Source organism: Mustelus asterias, chromosome 7 (assembly GCF_964213995.1).
Source record: "Mustelus asterias chromosome 7, sMusAst1.hap1.1, whole genome shotgun sequence".
Classification (NCBI taxonomy): Eukaryota; Metazoa; Chordata; class Chondrichthyes; order Carcharhiniformes; family Triakidae; genus Mustelus; species Mustelus asterias.
In genome coordinates this window covers 18,752,213-18,775,306 of record NC_135807.1, presented here as the reverse complement: position 1 = coordinate 18,775,306, position 23,094 = coordinate 18,752,213, and the positions used below count along the sequence as shown (strand labels likewise).

General features: G+C 45.4%; 1 protein-coding gene across 5 annotated transcripts in view; it reads left to right on the top strand.

Moving 5' to 3' along the window:
• Nucleotides 1-23,094, top strand: part of LOC144495597 (receptor-type tyrosine-protein phosphatase mu-like) — an 896,407-nt gene that overhangs the window by 625,011 nt on the left and 248,302 nt on the right. For 3 of the 5 annotated variants that reach the window (XM_078215746.1, XM_078215745.1, XM_078215747.1), the window contains exons 12-13: nucleotides 4,765-5,038; nucleotides 16,193-16,229. In XM_078215746.1, the coding sequence (XP_078071872.1) occupies nucleotides 4,765-5,038; nucleotides 16,193-16,229 (311 nt within the window). Of the gene's footprint in view, nucleotides 1-4,764; nucleotides 5,039-16,192; nucleotides 16,230-20,790; nucleotides 20,866-23,094 lie in introns of all 5 variants that reach the window. The other 2 variants (XM_078215744.1, XM_078215743.1) reach the window with 1 other exon arrangement.

Genomic DNA, 23,094 nt, shown 5'->3' with positions numbered 1-23,094 from the left:
CCCTGCCTCTGAGCCAGAAGCTCCAGGTTCAAGTCCCACCCCAGGACTTGATGACCAAGGAAGATGCATTCATAATGCAGCTGAACAGGTTGAGTCGGTCAACCTGTAAACTCTTCCAAACACGCCAATGGCTGGCAGTAAGAGCGGGAGAAACTCCTGGTCAGCCATGCTCGATGTGGAGTGGCGCTCCTCAAGCTATAAACCTTTGTCAACAGACTAGTGACTTATTCCAGGAATTGTTAACTATGGAAACAGATGAAAGCCTGTCCTAGTGTGCCACCAGGTCTGGGAAGAGAATTAGAATGGAATTTACCCCTCCTATATGTTTCTATACAAGTCCCATTTGCACCTTAATCTCTTTTGTCATGGGAGAGATGGTGGCACAGTGGCAATATCACTAATCTAGCAATCTAGAGGCAAATGTAACAGCAAAACAGTTGTCGATTGTTGTAAAAGTCCATCTGGTTTACGAATTTCCATAAGGAAAGGAAATCGGTCACCCTTACCTGGTCTGACAAACATATGGTTGATGTTTAATTGATCTCTGAATTGGCCTAGTTCACCACTCAGTTCAATGGCAACGAGTGCGAGCCTTGTCACTGTCACCAGGACCCCATCAAATAATGACAAAAAATGTAATCATTCTTGCCCATTGCTGGGGACCCGGGTTCGATTCCGGGCTTGGGTCACTGTCTGTGCAGAGTTTGTATGTTCTCTCCCTGTCTGCGTGGGTTTCCTCCGGGTGCTCCGGTTTCCTCCCACAGTCCGAAAGACGTGCTAGTTAGGTGCATTGGCCGTGCTAAATTCTCCCTCGGTGTACCCGAACAGTCACCGGAGTGTGGCGACTAGGGGGTTTTCACAGTAACTTCATTGCAGTGTTAATGTAAGCCTAGTTGTGACAATAATAAATAAATGAAACTAAAATATGTCCTTTCTGCTTTTTTTCTTGTCACCTTATCCTGCCTTTGTACCTGTCAAAAGCTGCTCATCACTAACATGTTATAATTCTGACGAAAATTATATTTCGTAAATTTTTGAGGTTTTTCAAGGCATCAGAACCTGTTCCATTAAAAAAAGAATTACAAAGAGCAAAGAAAAGTATAGCACAGGAACAGGCCCTTCAGCCCTCCAAGCCTGTGCCGATCATGGTGCCCTAACTAAACTAAAAAGAACTTACTTGGTCCGTATCCCTCTATTTCCTCTCTATTCATCTACCCATTCAGATGTCTCTTAAATGTTGTGTCTCCTTCTACCACATCCTCTGGCAGCGCATTCCAGGCACCCACCACTCTGTGTGAGAAAAACTTCCCCCATACATCTCCCTTAAACTTACCCCCTCTCACCTTGAACCTGTGCCCTTTGTAACTGACACTTCCACCCTTGGAAAAAGCCTCTGACTATCCACCCTGTCTATGCCTTTCATAATTCTGTGGACTCTATCAGGCCTCCCCTCAGCCTCTGTCTTTCCAGTGAAAATAATCCTGTTTATTCAGCCTCTCCTCATAGCCAACACCCTATAGATCAGGTGGTATCCTGGTAAGCCTTCTTTGCTCTCTCTCCAAAGCTTCCACAACCTTCTGATAATGTGGTGACCAGAACTGCATGCAATACTCCAAATGTGGCCTAACCAAGGTTTTATATAGCTGCAACATGATTTCCCAACTCCTGTACTCAATGTCTTGGCTGATGAAGGTAAGCATGCCATATGCCTTCTTAATCACCTTGGCCACCTGTGTTGCCACTTTTAAGGAACTATGGACCTGCACGCCCAGATCCCTCTATGTGTTAATATTCCTCAGGGTTCTGACATTTACAGTATAATTCATACCTAAATTTGATCCTCCAAAATGAATCACCTCACATTTGTCCGGATTAAACTCCATCTGCCATTTTTGTGTCCAAATCTCCAATCTATCTATATCCTGTTGTATCCTCTGACAATTCTAGGTACTATCAGCAACTCCACCAATCTTCATGTCACCCACAAACTTACTAATGAGACCACCCACATTTTCCTCCAGATCATTTATATATACTACAAACAACAGAGGTCCAAGCACTGATCCCTGTGGAACACCAATAGCTACAGATCTCCATTCTGAAAAGCACCCTTCCACCGCTACTCTCTGTCTCCTATAACCAAGCCAGTTCTGTATCTATCTAGCCAGCCCACCCCGCATCCCATGTGATTTTAGCTTTTGTACCAGTCAGCCACGTGGCACCTTGTCAAACTTGCTAAAGTCCATATAAACTACCACAGCCCTTCCCTCATAAGTTTTCTTTGCCATCTTTTCAAAAAACCCAATCAAGTTGGTGAGACATGACCTTCCCCGTACAAAACCATGTTGCCTGTCACTAACTAGTCCATTTTCCTCCAAATGTGCATATATCCTGGCGTAGAGTCATAGAATCATAGAGGTTTACAGCATGGAAACAGGCCCTTCGATCCAACTTGTCCATGCCACCCTTTTTTTTAAACCCCTAAACTAATCCCAATTGTCCGCATTTGGCCCATATCCCTCTATACCCATCTTATCCATGTAACTGTCTAAATGCTTTTTAAAAGACACCATTGTACCCACCTCTACTACTACCTCTGGCAGCTTGTTCCAGACACTCACCACCCTCTGTGTGAAAAAATTGCCCCTCTGGACACTTTTGTATCTCTCCCCTCTCACCTTAAACCTTTGCCCTCTAGTTTTAGACTCCCCTACTTTTGGGAAAAGATATTGATTATCTAGCTGATCTGTGCCCCTCATTCTTTTATAGACCTCTATAAGATCTCCCCTCAGTCTCCTACACCCTCAGCATTTTCTCCAAAAACTTCCCCGCCACTGATGTTGGGTTTACCGGCCTGTAATCTGCTGGATTATCCCTGCTTCCTTTCTTAAACAAGCGAACAACATAGGCTATTCTCCAGTCCCCAGGAACCTCGCCTGTGGTCAAAGAGGATGTGAAGATATCTGTCAAGGCCCCAGCTATTTCTCCCCTTGCCTCCTGCAGTAACCTGGGATAGATCTCATCCGGCCCCATGGACTTGTCTACATTAATGCAATTTAGGATACTCAACACTTCTTCCTTTGATATATTGACGTTCTCTAGAGTGTTCACACACCGATCCCTGACCTCAACATCCATCATGTCCTTCTCCTTGGTGAATAACGACACAAAGTACTCATTAAGGATTGTTTCCAAAGTTGCATTTTTTTAACATCTCGCTGTGCTTACTGCGCAATGTGTCATGGTTTGAGGGTGTTGTTTTTAAATTTTCATAACATCATTAAGATCACGAGAGGCTTAAGGATGATCAATGGTGTATGTTCTCTGCTTTCATTCAGCCTGATTGCACTGATTTACATTTGATTTTCAGCTTTATTCTATGTTGGGCCAAATGCTAATCAGATCCTGAAGAAACTCCAGTGTGAATGACCTGCGACACAGTAGCACACTGGTTAGCACTGCTGCCTCACAGCACCAGGAACCTGGGTTCAATTCCAGTCTTGGGTCACTGTCTGTGTGGAGCATGCAGGTTCTCCCCATTCCTTGCATAGCGACTGTCGGGAAATAACGGGGGATACCTCATTAGGACCACCCTGCGCCCATCAGAAACACTTTCCCTCACCTCTACCTTAGCAGCAACATCCACGGTACTTCTTTCTCTTCACCATGCCTGTAACTGCAACTCTATATTCTGCACCCTATCCTTTCCTTCTCCCCGATGTATTTGATTTGATTTATTATTGTCACAGGTATTAATATACAATGAGAAGTATTCTTTCTTGCGCGCTATACAAAGCACACCATTCATAGAGTACACAGAGGAGAAGGAAAGGTTTAAGACTTATCTAGATAGCCACATGAACGAGTGGGAATGGAGGGATACAAAAGAATGGTCTAGTTTGGACCAGGGAGCGGCATGGGCTTGGAGGGCCGAAGGGCCTGTTCCTGTGCTGTATTGTTCTTTGTTCTGTGGAGAGGGTGCAGAATATAGTTTTATGGCTTCGCTCGTCCCAAAACTGTAAAATCCCGCCCGAGGTCAACAGACCTTCCTATGTTCTGCCCCTCGCCCACTCCGATTCCTGTGGCGGGCGGGCCAGTAAAATTCCAGCCTTACATTCATAACTAGGGTGTAGAGAAAGATCAGCTTAATATCAGGTAAGTCCATTCAAATGTCTGATGGTAACAGGGACGAAGCTGTTCTTGAGTCTATGCACTCTATGAACAGTATGTTTTGTCTGTATGGCGCGCAAGAAACAATACACTGTACATTAATACGTGATAATAATAAATCAAACGAAATCAATTCAACTTGTTCTTCAGGGACTGCCTGCAATACCAGCAGTGGCCACCATTCAATCCTGGTGCTGCTGGGACTACATAGTTGCTGGCCAATCTAGCATGGGACTTTCTCCTGGATAGGATGGAATTCCTACTCTGAATTAATTGAGGTGGCTCCCAGTACGCTATTGGTGTGGGGCAGGTGGATTCTGAGTCGTTGGACTCAGGACTTTTCTAACAGGGGAGATGGGAATACAGCTCCACATAAAATCTAGCCGTGATTGTACCCGCTCTAAATAGTCACAACATGCTATCAACTGATCCATGTACTAAAATGCACATTGTACCTACCCTCTGGTTGCTGTGGTGAGCTCCAACCTGGAAGGAGTTATTTTCTCCAGGAAGATGTTCAGGATGTCATTGTTGCTACAATCAATGAATCTTGTTAATATTTGCGTGAATCTGTTTTCTCTGTTTCATTCTCAGTGCCTATCAAGTAATCGTGGAGGAAGAACGTCCGCGCAGGAGCAAGAAGGCCGCTGATGTTCTGGACTGCTATTTTGTACCCATCACCTACCAAAACGCTTCCCTCTCAAACTCCCCTCATTACTTTGCTGCTGAATTCCCACCAGATGCTCTTCAAGTAGCCCAACCGTTTACAGTTGGAGATAACAAGACCTACAGCGGCTACTGGAATGCCCCATTGCTCCCCCATAAGAGTTACAGCATTTACTTTCAAGCAGTGAGCAAAGCCAATGGGGTAAGTGTCCACAGCTGGAACTGTTGGGTACAACCGTAGAAAGACCCAATGTTTATTCTGTTTCCATACATCAGACAACAAATTGTCCATATGCTTTAGCGAAAAACGAGAAACCACTGGCTTTTCCATTTGCACCTCCTGTGGAGTTAGGTCCATACTGTTCTTAGTGAAAACCACACAGAGAAAGCTTACAGTGCTGTGTATCTTAAGGCATATTGCAATACTGAAGCAACTAGCTCAGACATTGACTTAAAGAGCCACCTGGAGCAGAGGCTTAGCAATTACCTGTGCATGCTATTTAACAGACCTTATGGCCACGATTCTCCCATCGCGACCCGCAACTTTTCTGTCGGGTCGCAGTGGGAGATGCGCGTCTCCGGCCTTGTACCGGGATTTGTGCATGCGCCGGGAACGCATGCGCATCTCCCAGAGCCGGCGAACAGTCACCGGTCAGACCACGCTGGAAACCAGCGGGAAGGCAAGTAAGTCATTTAACTCTTTTCTGCATGTATTTTAAATATGTAAATTAGCTAATTATCGGGACCTGAAAGGTCCCGATTGAATCTCCCACTCCGCCAGGAGTAATTCATTCCGGTGGGGTTCAGACGAGCTCCCCATGTTCAGGGAACTAGTGGGAGACCCCGCCGGAATGAAGGGGGGTAATCGGGGCCCCCCAGGGGGTCGAGCGGCGGGGGTGGTGTTGCCCCCTGGACATGGGCACCCTGGCAGTGCCAACCTGTGCCTCTGACACTGCCCAAGGGGCAAAGTGACCATGCCCAGGGGGCACCTTGGCACTGCTCATCAGACATCGGACAGTGCCAAGGGGGCGGGGCCTACTGTGGGCGGGGCCTAAGGGCAATCGGTGCGTGTTGGGGGCCCCGCTGCCACTCTGCATGGCGATCGGTCTGGGATGGAGGGAGGGCAGTGATTGGGGTGGGCTGGGGTGGGGCTGGCCTGCCGCTGCCAGAGAGGGAGGGTGGGGTGCCTCCGGGGGTGGTCACTGGTGGGGCGGTGTCCGCCGGGGTGAGGGGGGTGGGGGATCACCACTGCTGGGGGGCGGGGGGGGGGTGATGGGGTGGGGGAGATGGACATTGGGCGCTCTGGGGTGGGGTGGGGTGGGTTAGGGCTAGCCTGGGAATTGCTGTGGGGGCTGCAATCGGGCCGTGGGGGGGGCTGGAGGGGCAGCACTGGGGGTGTCCCAGGCTGGTCAGCAACGGGGAGTCTGACAGATTGGGACCACTGCGCATGCGCAGAGTTCCAGAACTGTCAAACTCCGGTGCGAATAGGCCCTGCCCCTTGGGTTTTTATGAGATTCCCGACTGGGACCTCTGTAATGCACAGAGTGCGGAGATTCAGCTGAGAAGCTGAATTGACAAAACAGTTTAGAACAGTTCTCCCACCAATTCAGCACTTTTGAGAGAATTGCAGCCTATAATTCTTCTACTATGGTACCTGTAAAGCTGTAAGTAATCCGGCAGTTTAGTCATTGTAAAGCAGGTTTGCCTGAAGTACAACCTCCACATCCAGGAAACACACTTACTTTGATCCAATTGGCACATTTGGTTTCCTGGAGCAACTGCCCCCCCATGAGATAACAAGCAACGTTTGTGACTCACCAGCACCAGGTAGTGACCACCTCCAACAAAAGAGAATCCGCCCAGCTCTCCTTCACATTAAATTGCATTACCATTGTCCAATTCCCCCATTATCAAAACCTGAGTGACAAGAATCAACTTGGCCTTCATCGACCAGAAATTTAATTGGACCAGCTACATAAGAATTAGGGAGCATAAGATGGGAACAGAAACTGTCAGGGAAAGGCACAAATGAAAAGTGGAGCTTGTTTAAGGAACAAATACTGCGTGTCCTTGATAGGTATGTCCCTGTCAGGCAGGGAGGAAATGGCCGAGTGAGGGAACCATGGTTCACAAAAGAGGTTGAATGTCTTGTCAAGAGGAAAAAGGAAGCGTATGTAAGGATGAGAAAACAAGGTTCAGTTGGGTCGCTTGAGGGTTCCAAGGTAGCAAGGAATGAGCTAAAAAAAAGTGCTTAGGAGAGCTAGGAGGGGGCATGAGAAGTCCTTGGCGGGTCGGATCAAGGAAAACCCCAAGGCTTTTTACTCTTATGTGAGAAATAAAAGAATGACCAGGGTGAGGTTAGGGCCGGTCAAGGACAGTAGTGGGAACTTGTGCATGGAGTCAGAAGAGATAGGGGAGGCGATGAATGAATACTTTTCTTCAGTGTTCATCAAGGAGAGGGGCCATGTTTTTGAGGATGAGAGTGTGATACAGGTTGATAGGCTGGAAGAGGTAGATGTTCTGAGGGAAGATGTATTAGCACTTTTGAAAAACCTGAGGGTTGATAAGTCCCCTGGGCCAGATGGGATATATCCTAGGATTCTTTGGGAGGCAAGGGATGAGATTGCAGAGCCTTTGGCTTTGATCTTTGGGTCCTCACTGTCCACGGGGATAGTGCCAGAGGACTGGAGAGTGGCGAATGTTGTTCCTCTGTTGAAGAAAGGAAATAGGAATGACCCTGGTAATTATAGGCCGGTTAGTCTTACTTCGGTGGTCGGTAAGTTAATGGAAAAGGTCCTGAGGGATAGGATTTATGACCATTTAGAAAGATGCAGCTTAATCCGGGATAGTCAACATGGATTCATGAAGGGCAAGTCTTGCCTCACAAATTTGATTGAATTCTTTGAGGAGGTAACTAAGTGTGTAGATGAAGGTAGAGCAGTTGATGTCGTATACATGGATTTTAGTAAGGCATTTGGTAAGGTCCCCCATGGTCGGCTCATGAAGAAAGTAAGGAGGTGTGGGATAGAGGGAAATAGATTGGATAAGTAACTGGCTATCTCATAGAAGACAGAGGGTGGTGGCGGATGGAAAATTTTCAGACTGGAGACCAGTTACCAGCGGTGTACCACAGGGATCAGTGCTGGGTCCTCTGCTATTTGTGATTTTTATCAATGACTTGGAGGAGGGGGCTGAAGGGTGGATCAATAAATTTGCTGATGACACCAAGACTGGTGGAGTAGTGGATAAGGTGGAGGGCTGTTGTAGGCTGCAAAGAGACATTGATAGGATGCAGAGCTGGGCCGAAAAATGGCAGATGGAGTTTAACCCTGATAAGTGCCAGATGATTCATTTTGGTAGGACAAATTTGAATGCGGATTACAGGGTCAACGGTAGGGTTCTGAGGAATGTGGAAGAACAGAGAGATCTTGGGGTTCATATCCACAGATCCCGGAAGGTTGCCACTCAAGTGAATAGAGCCGTGAAGAAGGCCTATAGTGTGTTAGTGTTTATTAACAGGGGGTTTGAGTTTAAGAGCCGTGGGGTTATGCTGCAACTGTACAGGACCTTGGTGAGACCACATTTGGAATATTGTGTGCAGTTCTGGTCACCTCACTATAAGAAGGATGTGGAAACATTGGAGAGAGTGCAAAGGAGATTTACCAGGATGCTGCCTGGTTGGGAGGGTAGGTCTTATGAGGAAAGGTTGAGGGAGCTAGGGCTTTTTTCTTTAGAGCGGAGGAGGATGAGAGGTGACTTAATAGAGGTTTATAAGATGATGAGGGGGATAGATAGAGTGGACGTTCAGAGACTATTTCCTCGGGTGGATGTAGCTGTTACTAGGGGGCATAAGTATAAGGTTCATGAGGGAGATATAGGAGGGATGTCCGAGGTAGGTTCTTTACTCAGAAAGTGGTTGGGGTGTGGAATGGACTGCCTGCAGTGATAGTGGAGTCGGGCACTTTAGGAACTTTCAAGCGGTTATTGGATATGCACATGGAGCACACCAGAATGATAGGGAGTGGGATAGCTTGATCTTGGTTTCAGACAAAGCTCGGCACAAGATCGAGGGCCGAAGGGCCTGTACTGTGCTGTACTGTTCTATGTTCTATAAATACCATGGCAACAAGAACAGGATCGAGGTTGGAAATGTTGCAGCAAGTAACTTCCCAAAGCCTATCCACCATCTTCAAGTCATAAGTCAGGAGTGTGATGGAATGCTCTCCACCTGCCTGGAGTACTGCAGCCCCAACAACTTTCAAGGAGCTCGACACTAACAAGGAACTAGCAGTCCGCTTGATTGACAACCCAACCACTACCTGAAACATTCACTCCATTTCCAACTGGTGAACTGTGAAGCGGTATATATCACCTCCAAAATCCACTGCAGCAACTCACCAAGGCTTCTTCAACACCTTCTAAACCAGTAACATCTACCACATAAATGACAAGTAGGCAGATGTCAACGCCACCACCTCCAAGTTCCCCTCCAAGTCACTCATCATCCTGATTTGGAAATATATTGCCGTTTCTTCACTGTCAGTGGGTCAAAATCGTGGAGTTCCCTCCCTAAAGCACTGTGCGTGTACCCTACACCACATGGATTGCAGTGGTTCAAGAAGACAGCTCACCACCACCTTCTAACCAGACTGATTCCTGAGATGGCTGGACTTACGTATGAGGAGCGATTGAGTCAGTTAGGATTATATTCGACAGAGTTCAGAAGAATGAGGCGGAATCTCATAGAAACCTATTAAATTCTAGCAGAACTAGATAGGGTAGATGCAGGAAGGATTTTCCCAATGCTGGGGGAGACCATAACCAGGGGTCACAGTCTAAGGATAGGGGCTTTTTAGGACTGAGATGAGACAAAACTTTTTATCCAGGGAGTGGTCAGCCTGTGGAATTCATTACCACAGAAAGCAGTTGAAACCAAAACATTATATATTTTCAAGAAAGAGTCAGATATAGCTCTTGGGGTGAAGGGGATCAAAGGATATGGGGAGAAAGCGGGATCAGGCTATTGAGCTGGGTGATTAGCCCTGATTATGATGAATAGAAGAGCTGGCTCGAAGGGCCGACTGGCCTACTCCTGTCCCTATTTTAGGGAGGGACAATAAATGCTTGCCTAGCCAGTGATGCCCACATCTAATGAAAAGACAAAAAAGGGATTATAACCCCTGAGAAACCTAGTAACGAAGTGTAGGAGTGTTGAGTTTGGCAAATTATAAACTTTTTATTGAAGCTTCTCCATCCTTCAATTTTCTTCTGCTCTACCCTTGGAGGAATTAGAACATAGAACATAGAACAGTACAGCACAGAACAGGCCCTTCAGCCCACGATGTTGTGCTGAGCTTGATCTGAAACCAAGATCAAGCTATCCCACTCCCTATCATCCTGGTGTGCTCCATGTGCCTATCCAATAACCGCTTAAATGTTCCTCAAGTGTCTGACTCCACTATCACTGCAGGCAGTCCATTCCACACCCCAACCACTCTCTGCGTAAAGAACCTACCTCTGATATCCTTCCTACATCTCCCACCACGAACCCTATAGTTATGCCCCCTTGTAATAGTTCCATCCACCCGAGGAAATAGTCTTTGAACGTTCACTCTATCTATCCCCTTCATCATTTTATAAACCTCTATTAAGTCTCCCCTCAGCCTCCTCCGCTCCAGAGAGAACAACCCTAGCTCCCTCAACCTTTCCTCATAAGACCTACCCTCCAAACCAGGCAGCATCCTGGTAAATCTCCTCTGCACTCTTTCCAGCGCTTCCACATCCTTCTTATAGTGAGGTGACCAGAACTGCACACAATATTCCAAATGTGGTCTCACCAAGGTCCTGTACAATTGCAGCATAACCCCATGGCTCTTAAACTCCAACCCCCTGTTAATAAAAGCTAACACACTATAGGCCTTCTTCACAGCTCTATCCACTTGAGTGGCAACCTTTAGAGATCTGTGGATATGGACCCCAAGATCTCTCTGTTCCTCCACAGTCTTCAGAACCCTACCTTTGACCCTGTAATCCACATTTAAATTTGTCCTATCAAAGCGAATCACCTCACATTTATCAGGGTTAAACTCCATTTGCCATTTTTCAGCCCAGCTTTGCATCCTATCTATGTCTCTTTGCAGCCTACAACAGCCCTCCACCTCATCCACTACTCCACCAATCTTGGTGTCATCAGCAAATTTACTGATCCACCCTTCAGCCCCCTCCTCTAAGTCATTAATAAAAATCACAAAGAGCAGAGGACTCCGCTAGCAACCTGCCTCCAATCCGAAAATTTTCCATCCACCACCATTGAATGGTAATAGGTTGAAGTGGCAATCCTGTGGCCTTTCAGCTAAGTAGACAATCACCATGTATGATACTGGAAAGTAAATGTTGCTGGGAAGGCAATTGTGTGGGTGGAACATGGCCAAACCCAAACCGGACCTTACAATTCACAGAGTTTCATTGGTGAGTAAGGAAGAAACGATCTGCTGTGTTCAAAAATGGCATCCCACCTCAACAACTAACTGAATCAGCAGTCTGGCTAAATGCACATAGATACAAAAATAACTCCACTGTTCAGAGATAGTTTTTGCATTTTTAAAAGTTACATAAAAACATAGAAAATAGAAATAGGAGTCTACCATTCTGCTCTTCAATCCTGCTCCGCCATTCATTTTGATCATGGCTGATCATCAAATTCAACATCCTGATTCCCCCCTTCCCCCCATATTCCTTGATCCCTTTAACCCCAAGAGCTATATCAAATTTCTTCTTGAAATCACATGTGTGGAATCTGTGGTAATGAATTCCACACATTCACCACCCTCTGGGTGAAGAAATTTCTCCTCACCTCAGTCCTAAAAGGTTTAACCCTTATCCTCAAACTATGACCCTTAGTTTTGGACTCCTCCACCATTGGGAACATTCTTTCTGAATCCACCCTGTCTAATCCTAATTATAAGTTTCTATGAGGTCCCCTCTCACTCTTCTAAATTCCAATGAATACAATCCTAACCGACTTAGTCTGTCCGAATTAGTTAAATTAGTATTGGTCTGGTGGACTGGGGACCTTTCTTGTTAGGACCACACAAAGTAGAAAGGATGTAGGATTGTGCTCCTGTTCCTCACTCTGCCAATTCATCAGAATTACTGTCAGCAGACATCAGGTGGAAGATTAGATTTCCCAATGGGAAGGAATGGAAATTAGGATGCTGAGACACCTTGGGAGTTTTGTTAGATAAGGTTGAAAGTTGGCAATAAGGCAGCATTGTGTGAGACAGGAGAACAAGCAGATCAAGAGCATACCCTCTGAATCAGAGAAGGAGGCTAGAAGAAAAAAACAATTAAAAATGGCCTAATCGCTATTATCCAGGAACTCAGCTAAAGTTCTGGGGACCTGAGTTCGAATCCCAACACGGCAAATAGTGGAATTTAAATTCAATAAATATAACTGGGTTTAGGAATCGACTGATGACATAAAACCGTTGTCGATTGTCGGAAAAACCCATCTAATTCACCTTTAGGGTCCTTACCTGGTCTGGCTTACATGTGACTCCAGAAACACAGCAATGTGGTTGACTCTCAACTGCATTCAGGCAACTAGGGATGGGCAATAAATGTTGGCCAGCCAGCGACGCCCATGCCCCACGAATGAATACAAAAAGCGACCTCTGAACCAAAGCAGTTTGCGTTGAATTAAGTGTACGCTTATTGCTCTTCTCCTCTTTAGGAAAGAATAACTAGTCCTTGAAAAGTAGTCTAAATTTAAAAGCAATTGCCTCATCAGCAGTTAACACATCTAAAGAGACATGGGAAGAAAATAAAATTCCTTTTGATATGCTCGAATATAAATTGCAAAGAATTTTCACCTTTAGGAGATAATTAATGGGCAATATTAATTCATGTTTCTAATTGTATTTCTTCGGGGTGTTTTTGTTATGTACACCTTACAGTAATGCTGATCATTTAACATGCTTTAACTGCGTGCTTTGTCTCCGTTGGGAACTTTTGCCCAAATCACTTACAGCAAAATAGGAAGCAATGTCAGTTGGTTGTTCCTTTGAATGTTTTACCATCATCAAAGTGTGCATCTTTTTTAAACTTTGACAAATAATTGACTTTCGTTGTAACGCTACTGTGTGATCGAGGAGGTGTTTATCTTGTTAGTTCAACTTGGCTCAATTTGGCAACAACCTTTGGATCAGAAGGTTATGGGCCTAAGCCTGACCCACCAGGGATTGTGCGTGCTATTGAGACACCTTGCTTTGTTAAGGTGGGATCAGGGTGAGGTAGGAGGAATCAGGCTACTGAGTTGGATGACCAGCCACGATCATAATGAGTGACAGAGTAGGCCAGAAGGGCCGAATGGCCTCCTCCTGCTCCTATTTCTGTGTTAAAGCACTGACCTCCTCATAGGTTGTCCTCTCTGTCTAATTGACAAGATGCTAAAGATCCCATCGCATTAGAATAAGAGTCACTGCACTTTAAATGTTATTCATACCATGGAGCACTTTGACTTTTAGTCACTTGGTGGTGCAGAGCTTGAGTAAATAGGTAAATTCACCATAATCCCAGATGACCTTTCCCTTTTGTGTAAAGGGGAGAGCTGACCGGTGATAATTTAACCTGAGGGTCATCGCATCTCGGGCAAGGATGAGAAAGCAGGGCCTTCATGAATAACCTCAGCTGGTTCGGGAATTTAACCGCGCTGATAGCATCATTCTGTGTCAGGGTCCAGCTGTACAGTCAGCTGAGTTAACATGAGTATTGCTGGAAAAGAGACATGATGTCAAAGCTTTTCGCCTTTCACTCATCAGGAGAAACACAAGAATACCAAATTTCAAAAGGAAACAATAACTTATGTTGCATTAGAAAAGGGTGCTGGGTGCTTGGCAAATTAAACAAAATTGACTGTGGTTGGTTGAGGCATGCCATGGAGAATGCACCAGGGAACTATTGTCCTTCAAGCTTTAGTTTCATTCAAAAAAGGCTATCTTGCCAGACAATGGCTCGCCCAATCAGAACATTGCTTGCTGTCGGCCATCACTTTAAGATCTGAAAAATGCCTAGTCTACATTAAATAACCCAGGAAGAGTAAGGTATCTCAAAATATAGGGCAACAGGTGAAGCTTGCTGTTTTGCACTGCTGCTATGGAGCGGCAACACAAGTTGTATGTTCCACTAACAGGACGTTGCCCTTGAGTTAAACTGACCTTCCGGTCACCATATAAATAAGTAATGTGTTGAATATGAATATCAGGACTGGTGCAATGCCATGTAAATAGGCCACACCTCCCAAGGATTGTATCAAACGGCATGTTCCTTCCACAGTTTGCAATACACAGAGAACAGACCGCTCTCAACCAGCCAGGGCTTGCAAAACTCAGAATGTAATATCTAACATTAGATGTGAATCTGCGATGTGAGCACTTACTGAGCAATCCTGAGTGTGCTGAGAATTACACCAACAACCAATTTAATATCATCAGTAACTTGCTAGAAGCTGCATGCATTCATATGCAGGGTCCAGTCCTCTGCAGGCAAAAGGAACATGTCCAAGTATTTGTGTTTTAAAAAAAAATTCAACATAAGTATGGGGGACAATAGTCCTCTGATGTACTCTCCATGACAATGCCTCGACCAATCAATGTTGGCTTGTCAACAAATCAGCAGCTTTTTCTCATGCAGTATAACTTGTAACTGCCTTTGAAATTTGGCATTCTTGTGCCTGTCGTGATACATGCAAAATGAAAAGCTTTGACAGCATTCTTCTTTTCTCAGCAATACTTTGACTTTTCAAAATGCCATACAGCTGCATTAATGTTGATTATTAGTACTGATGCCTGACAAGACTGTCAACTAGAATTGTTCCATTTCTGCGTTCTAAGCGCAGGTTCTTTCCCTCCTCTCTCAGCCATGACAAGTTCCCTCTCTCTCTCTCTCTCATCAGCTGGTCCACAAATACCTTCAATCTCCAACTCATCCATCTTCATTGCCAAAAGCTGCAACTTGTTCCAAGCACCAAATTAGATATCATCCCTCCTCGTCTCCCTGCGCTTTCCTGAGGAACCCTGATTTACTCTGCCCTGTGGTTGTGTTGTCCAGAAGGTGTATTGTTCAGAAAGACAAACTACTCCAGTACATACAGTCACAGAAAAACTTGAAGCGTTTAATCTCAGTGGCCATTAGGTTCGAGGTAAAGTAGAAAATTTGCAACCTTCTCTTGCGGATAAAAGAGATTTAGGTAGGCCTCATGTTAGAGACAATGGTACATGTGATTTGGAACCAGTGAGTGCAATGTGCTATGTGGGCGGCACGGTGGCACAGTGGTCAGCACCGCTGCCTATCAGCACCAGGGACCCGGGTTCAATTCCAGGCTCGAGTCACTGTCTGTGTAGAGTTGCACATTCTCCCCGTGTCTGCGTGGGTTTCCTCCGGGTGCTCCGGTTTCCTTCCACAGTCCAAAGATGTGCGGGTTAGGTGCATTGGCCATGCTAAATTGCCCCTTGAAGTCAGGGGATTAACAGGGTAAATATGAGGGGTTGCGGGGAAAGGGCCTGGGTGGGATTGTGGTCGGTGCAGACAGAATGGGCAGAATGGCCTCCTTCAACATTGTAGAGATTCAAAATGACCTTTTTTAGTCCCCTATACTCTCTTATTTTCTTAGGTGCTTCTTTAGTAATCAATCCCGAACACTGTTATATCCTTCTACCCAAAAATATGTCATTGCATGTGTTTGTGAAAATACTTGAAAAGGAGTGTTTGCCTATTCCATCTTGGCTTCTTTTTAAATAAAGGAGACCTTATGAACTATAGTCAGACAGAATGTATTCTTCTTTATGGCTGTTCCCTGAATCCTTTTCAGATTTCTACAGAAATCACAAGTAAAATTAACCTCTGATGAACTGTGCTTATTTATCGGAGCCTGAAAGTGTTTTGTTATGCAAAGCAATGGCTTCCTTCGCACATTGCCACGCCAATGCCAAACTAAAGCACCATTGATTTGTTTTAATAATTGTGAGACATGTCGCTGAGACTTTCCCTCCACAGCACTCAAGGTCGCCCGGTTGTTGAAGTGAAGGCTGTTCGCTGCCTTTGCCAATTAATATCTTTGGTTGTTCCGCAAAATGTTAACTGAAGTATTTATCTGGAATGCCAAGTACATTTCATTCCAATTGTCAACAGCTGGGCTACACGCTGAATTTGTTAAGAGCTATTGCTTATATGTGGCCAAACGCATCACTGTTCCTCCGAGTCAATCTTATCGATGGATTTTAAATAGGATTGGTGGTGAGGTTGTGTTTGCTTTAGCTGAGGCACCAGAAGTGACAGTTTTCCTCTTCATTTGACACAGGAAACCAAAATTGACTGCATCAGGGTGGCCACAAAAGGTACGTCTCAGTTTTTGTTCTTTCTTACTCCGCTGTCATAACAATCGCCCATTTCTGATTGTAAAAGTATTTAAAATACACGCCCGGATGTATATTCTAGGCAGCCAGAATTTGGATGAAAATGTTTTCTTCCTTTCATTGGGCCGGCACGGCAGCACAGTGGTTAGCACTGCTGCCTCACAGCGCCAGAGGCTCCGGGTTCAATTCCCAACTTGGGTCACTGTGCAGAGTTTGCACGTTCTCCCCGTGTCTACGTGGGTTTCCTCCCACAGTCCAAAGGCTTGCGGGTTAGGTGGATTGGCCATGCTAAATTGCCGCTTAGTGTTGTTGGACTAGCTAGGGTAAATGCGTGGGGTTGTGGGGATAGGGCCTGGGTGGGATTGTGATCGGTGCAGACTTGATGGAGCGAATGGCCTCCTTCTGCGCTGTAGGGATTCTATGAATACGTTATTCATACTTCACTTTAATAAGTTTCCTCCAGGCTTTGATAGTTCTTTATAAACCCGATTCGTCAAAATGTGTATGTTCCTTTTGGCTTCATCAGCTCGCCTGTGCAAGTTTGCTTATCTTTGGGTGCCTGAAAGTGATTCTGTTAATTAATTTTGTGGCACTTCCGCCTCGTTTAACTGCACTCCGCTCTACATAAATCAAACATTTTTTTTAACATGCATCTGTGTACAATTGTATGCTTGTAACTCAGTGAATTCTATGACTCTTTCTCTGCTTTTGTTAGTGTCATGGTTCACTAAGGTATCCATTTTATTAACCCTCAAAGGACTACTTTTCATTTCTGAGGAATCGCCTTCCGAATTCTTAAATGGTTTGCAATGGGAGCACGGAACTTGCCGTGTTAAAGCACAGCTTCAACCTTTCGACGCCTGCTGTGGATATATAAATGATATTTGTTAGCCCATCTGTAGGTTTAATGGGGCCAAACACTAGCTTGCGTAACACAGAACAAAACGGGCAAGTCTCATATTTCTTTTCCCAGCACCGTGCCGACTAACATTAGCACTGGTAACTGTTGACTAGTGGTTTATAAAGTTTACTTATTTATTCGTCACAAATAGGCTTACATTAACACTGCAATGAAGTTACTGTGAAAATCCCCTAGTCGCCACATTCCAACGCCTGTTCAGGCACAGGGAGAATTTAGCATGGCCAGCGTACCTAACCAGCACATCTTTCGGACTGTGGGAAGAAACTGGAGCACCCGGAGGAAACCCACGCAGACATGGGGAGAATGTGCAGACTCCGCACAGACAGTGACCCAAGCCGGGGATTGAACCCGGGTCCCTGGCACTGTGAGGCAGCAGTGCTAATCACTGTGCCAACGTGGTTAGCCCTAAATTAGTAACCAACGAGTTACTAATTACTAGTTACTAAGTGTTGAAGCTTTTTAAGTTAGAAACCAAGTAGCAGTAGTTGACTCCGGCCAGTGACTGTGTTTACTTGTACAATTTAAGGACCTAGTGGACATCAGGTACGGGAGGCATGAGGCTGAGTTTGGATCTGCTCTCTGGTTGAAGTGTGGGGGCAGGGGTCTGTGGGAGGAAGGTGGGGGGGGGGGGGGGGGGGAGGTGGGGAAATTCACCCTCTAAGCCCTAATGTCAATGGCAGTTCCACAGGAACTCAGAAACCCAGCGCAAATGGCATTCATGTCATTTTTCTGCAGTTATCCATGTCAAGTGGGAGAAACCCTGGTAGATAGTCAAGCCCTCGGAAGCATGAGCTTTCGGAGCACTGCTCCTTCATCAGGTTAAGATGATTGAGTGAATAACAGATAGTGAATGGCTTGTTGGAACAGTGCTTTTAACCTAGAATGACCGCTGTAACCAAGATATATTTTTTTAAAGCGTCAATTGCACGTTGTCAGTTCAAAGTTGCCAATCCTCACACACTGCCATCAAACGTGTCAGGTACATTCACATTCCTAATTAGCACTGTGTGGGGCCATGAAATCAGGAACACCCATTGCAAATTGCCCAACTTCCAACGCCAGGTAAAATCAACTCAGATGGAAAAGCAAACAGCTCTCCACACGTTTTGGCTCCGAGCAGAGCGCTGTTTGAAGCAAAACACAAAAAAGGAAATGGTAATTGTCACTATGGAGACCATTTACACAATAGCGCAATTAAAAACTTGGGAGGCGATAGAGGCAGCCAGCGCAGGAGCAACAAAATGATAATGCATCTCAGTGTTCATCAATCAACCTATCAGCGACATAATTAGAAAGCATCTTGACACGACACTAAATTACACTGCTGCTCACTACAGCAAACTCACCTCTTGAACTGCCAGTCAGAGTAATGGAAGTGGCTCTGAACAGACCAGTGACTTTCCCCTGCTGGGGCAGAAGAAGCTATTTTGAGGAGCGAGCTTGCTGGAGGCAGCAAGAGGGAAAATTAGAAGATGATTCAAAACAAAATATAAGTCACAATTATGGTAGCTTTGGCTACGGCACGGTGGCACAGTGGTTAGCACTGCTGCCTCACAGCGCCAGGGACCCAGGTTCAATCCCAGCCTCGGGTGACTGTGTGGGTTCAATCCCAGCCTCGTGTCTGCGTGGGTTTCCTCCAGGTGCTCCAGTTTCCTGCCACAGTCCAAAGATAGAATCATAGAATCCCTACAGTACAGAAGGAGGCCATCGAGTCTGTCTGCACCGACCACAATCCCACCCAGGCCCTATTCCCATAATCCCATGCATTTACCCTAGCTAGTCCCCGTGTCACAAGTAAGGCTTGCATAAACACTGCAATGAAGTTACTGTGAAATTCCCCTAATCGCCACACTCCGGGACCTGTTTGGGTCAATGCACCTAACCAGCACGTCTTTTAGACTGTGGGAGGAAACCAGAGCACCCGGAGTACACTAAGAGGCAATTAGCATGGCCAATGCACCTAAACCACACATCCTTGGACTGTGGGAGGAAAACGGAGCACCCGGAGGAAACCCACGCAGACACGGGGAGAACGTGCAGACTCCACACACAGTGACTCAAGCTGGGAATTGAACGCAGGTCCCTGGTGCTGTGAGGCAACTGTGCTAACCACTGTGCCACCGTGCTGCCCTGTGCAGATTAGGTGGATTGGCCATGATAAATTCCCCCCAATGTCAGGGGAATTAGCAAGGTAAATACGTGGGGCTACGGGGATATGGCCTGGGTGGGGATTGCTGTCGGTACAGACTCAATAGGCCGAATGGCCTCCTTCTGCACTGTAGGGATTCTATGATGATTCTACGAAGTATCTTGCTATATTCTCAGTTAAAAGGAATGTGAGTGCTCTCCATGATTTCCCATATAGCCTGGTTCTAATCTCAGGTGAGATGCTGTGAGGAAGCCAGGTAATAAGGAAGGTGAACTACATTAAGGATAAAGACAGAAAGGGGGAAACGTGGGTTGAGAACTTGTGACCTCAGCCCAGATCTGAGCAAGGAAAGGGAGGCAAAACACTAACCATGTTGAACGGGGGAAGAGAGATTGGAGATTTGATTAATACGAATGTCTCTTGCTTGGTTTCTGGTTGCAATGCCGTGGGCTTGGCACTCTGTGCTTTCTGGTACGTGGTGTAAGAATGAACGGGAAAGATATCTGGAAAAAAAATGTGGAAAATGCCAGTAGCATTTTGTCGCCAGATTAAGGTAAGTTATGAAGTAAATTTAACAATTATTTCCTCTGTGTTGAATGTCGACAGGCAGAAATGCAGTTCTTTAAGGGTTAATAAATTGATTCAAGATTTTGTTTAATTTTGTGTCCAAATAAAATGGGTTCTCAAAAGAATAAATTGCATTGCCTCTTGGCAGTACAGAACTTGAATATTCCTGGAAAGAGAGAGATGTTGCAGAAGCTTTTTATCTTGCACCCATCAGGACAGACACAAGAATGCCAAATTTCAAAGGATCATCATAATTTACATTACAAGAGAAAAGGATGCTGATCGGTTGATAAGCCTCTTGCTTACCTCAGTCAATCAGAACCAGCTTGCCAACCAATCCTCCTATAGTATAAATTTAAGTTTAAGCTTATTTATTGGTGTCACGCGTAGGCTTCCATTAACACTGCAATGAAGCTACTGTGAAAAACCCCCAGCCGCCACACTCGGGTGCCTGTTCAGGTACACTGAGGGAGAGTTTATCATAACCAATGCACCCTAACCAGCACGTCTTTCGGACTGTGGGGGGAAACCGGAGCACCTGGAGGAAACCCACGCAGACACGGGGAGAATGTGCAGACTGCACGCAGACAGTGACCCAAGCTGGGAATCAAACCCGGGTCCCTGGCGCTGTGAGGCAGCAGTGTTAACCACCATGCCAAAATTGTTGTGATCATTTGAAATTTGGCATTCTTGTGTTCATCCTGGTGAGTGCAAGATGAAAAACTTCAGCAACCTGTCTCTCATTTCAGCAACATTCAGGCTACATGTCTGTAATGTTCTTTTTCTTAGATATATGATAGCATATATATATATATATGGTCGCTAAGTAATACTTGTTGCTAGTCTAGCTTCAGTCTGGCTTTTTTCTCATGCATGCTGACCTGGAAAATCTTCCTTTGCCTTAGCTGCGATAATTGTGACTCAGCTTACAACACCATACATTCGCATCGCCCCTGCTGCAGGCGACAACCAACTAACAGGTCAGACGTTCAAGTACCGACCAAGTCATCATGCCATCCTTTTTACCTCTCCTTCACTCACTCTCTCTCTTTCTCTCTCTCTCTTCCGTTTCAGAGGTTTTATTTTCTCTGTCACTTTCCACACAGCAAGCTCATTGTGTTCCCACTCCTGACGTTCAGTCGAACCTTTTATCTCCACTCTTGGATGTTTTTGCAACTAACCCGTGCACTTACGATATCTCTGCACTGCATGCTTTCATGTTGCATTTTGTCTGTGAATGGATCATTGGGCCTAATGTGCATAGATGTCTAGCTACCCGACCTTACACAAAATCTTGACTGGACAGAGATTTTTTCCGTGTACCGTATTTGCTTGTATTTATTTATCTCTGAGGAAAAACAATTGTCAAATTGGCCTCCAGGACAGTTAACAAGAGTAACCAATTGAATGCTTTTGGCACAGTTAGAATTTGGAAACAAGAATTTATCCACGTTTCCACAAACGTGATTTTGTACATGATGGAGTCAAAGCAGAGATTGCTGAAGGAGTAATGCTCTTCCTCTAGATGTGGTAGAATAGAATCCCTACAGTGTAAAAGGAGGCCAATCGGCCCTACACTGACAACAATCCCACCCAGGCCCTATCCCCTTAACCCCATGTATTTACCCTGCTAATCCTCCTGACACAAAGGGGCAATTTAGCATGGCCAATCCACTTAACCCATACATCTTTGGAGTGTGGGAGGAAACTGGAGCAGCCAGAGGAAACCCACGCAGGCACGGGGAGAACGTGCAAACTCCACGCAGACAGTGACCTGGGTCGGAATTGAACCCATGTCCATGGTGCTGTTAGGCAGCAGTGCTAACCACTGTGCCACTCTGCCGTCCACATGTCTCTAGTACTTCACAACTAGTCTGATTCCTGGGTGAGAAGATTTTCCAGTGAGGGGAGATTGAGTAGACCCGGCCTATGCTCCCCGGAGTTAAGAAGAATGTAATGTGATCTCAGGGCTTCGACAGGGTAAGGAACTGGGAGAATGTTTTCCCTGTCTGGGAAGTCTAGAACTGGGCATCGTGCCCAGTTCAAAATAAAGGGTTGGCCATTTAGATCTGAGAAGAGGAGAGTCATTAAATTAACTGGGGAGGTGAAGGTCTAGCAGTATTATCACGAGACTATTAATCCAGAAACTCAGCTAATGTTCTCGGGACCCGGATTCGAATCCCGCCACAGCGGATGGTGGAATTTGAATTCAATAAGGAAAAAGTCTGAATTAAGAATCTATTGATGGCCATGAAACCATTGTCAACTGTCGGAAAAAACTATCTGGATCACAAATGTATTTAAGGGAAGGAAATCTGCCCAGGACTAGGGGGCATAGCCTCAAAATAAGGGGGAGCAGATTTAGGACTGAATTGAGGAGAAACTTCTTCACCCAAAGGGTTGTGAATCTGTGGAATTCCCTGCCCAGTGAAGCGGTTGAGGCTACCTCATTGAATGTTTTTAAGGCAAAGTTAGATAGATTTTTGAACAGTAAAGAAATTAATTGTTATGGTGAGCGGGCAGGTAAGTGGAGCTGAGTCCATCAAAAGATCAGCCATGATCTTATTGAATGGTAGAGCAGGCTTGAGGGGCCAGATGGACTACTCCTGCTCCTAGTTCTTATGTTCTTATGTCCTTACCTGGTTTGGACTGTATGTGACTCCAGAGACACAGCAACTGCCCTTGGCTAACTAGGGATGGGCAATAAATGCTGGCTCAGTCTGTGACACCCGTGTCCCACAAATAAATGAAAAAAAACACGGAAGAAGGCCATTCAACCCATCGGGTACATGATGCTCTCTGTAAAGCTATCCAGTAAGTCCCATCTCCTTTCTCTCGTCCTGTAGCCCTTCAAGTTATTTTTTCTCATTTCTCCATTCTCTTTTTGAAATCATTGATCACCATTAGACAGCGAGTTCCAGATCATTACCACTCACCGTGCAAAAGATTTTACCTCAAATCCACCCCCCCACAGCCACATCTCTTGCCCAAAATCTCCTTGATTTTGTACAATAGAAACAGATTTTCTCTATTTATCTGATCTAAACCTGTCATAATCTTGTGCACCTCGATCAAATCTTGCCTTACCATCCTTGTCTCCAAGAGGAACGAACCCAGCTTCCAGGAAAAATGTCTTCACTCAAAGGATTGTGAATCTTTGGAATTCTCCTGCCCAAGAAATGTGTGGATGCTCAGTCTTTGTGTATATT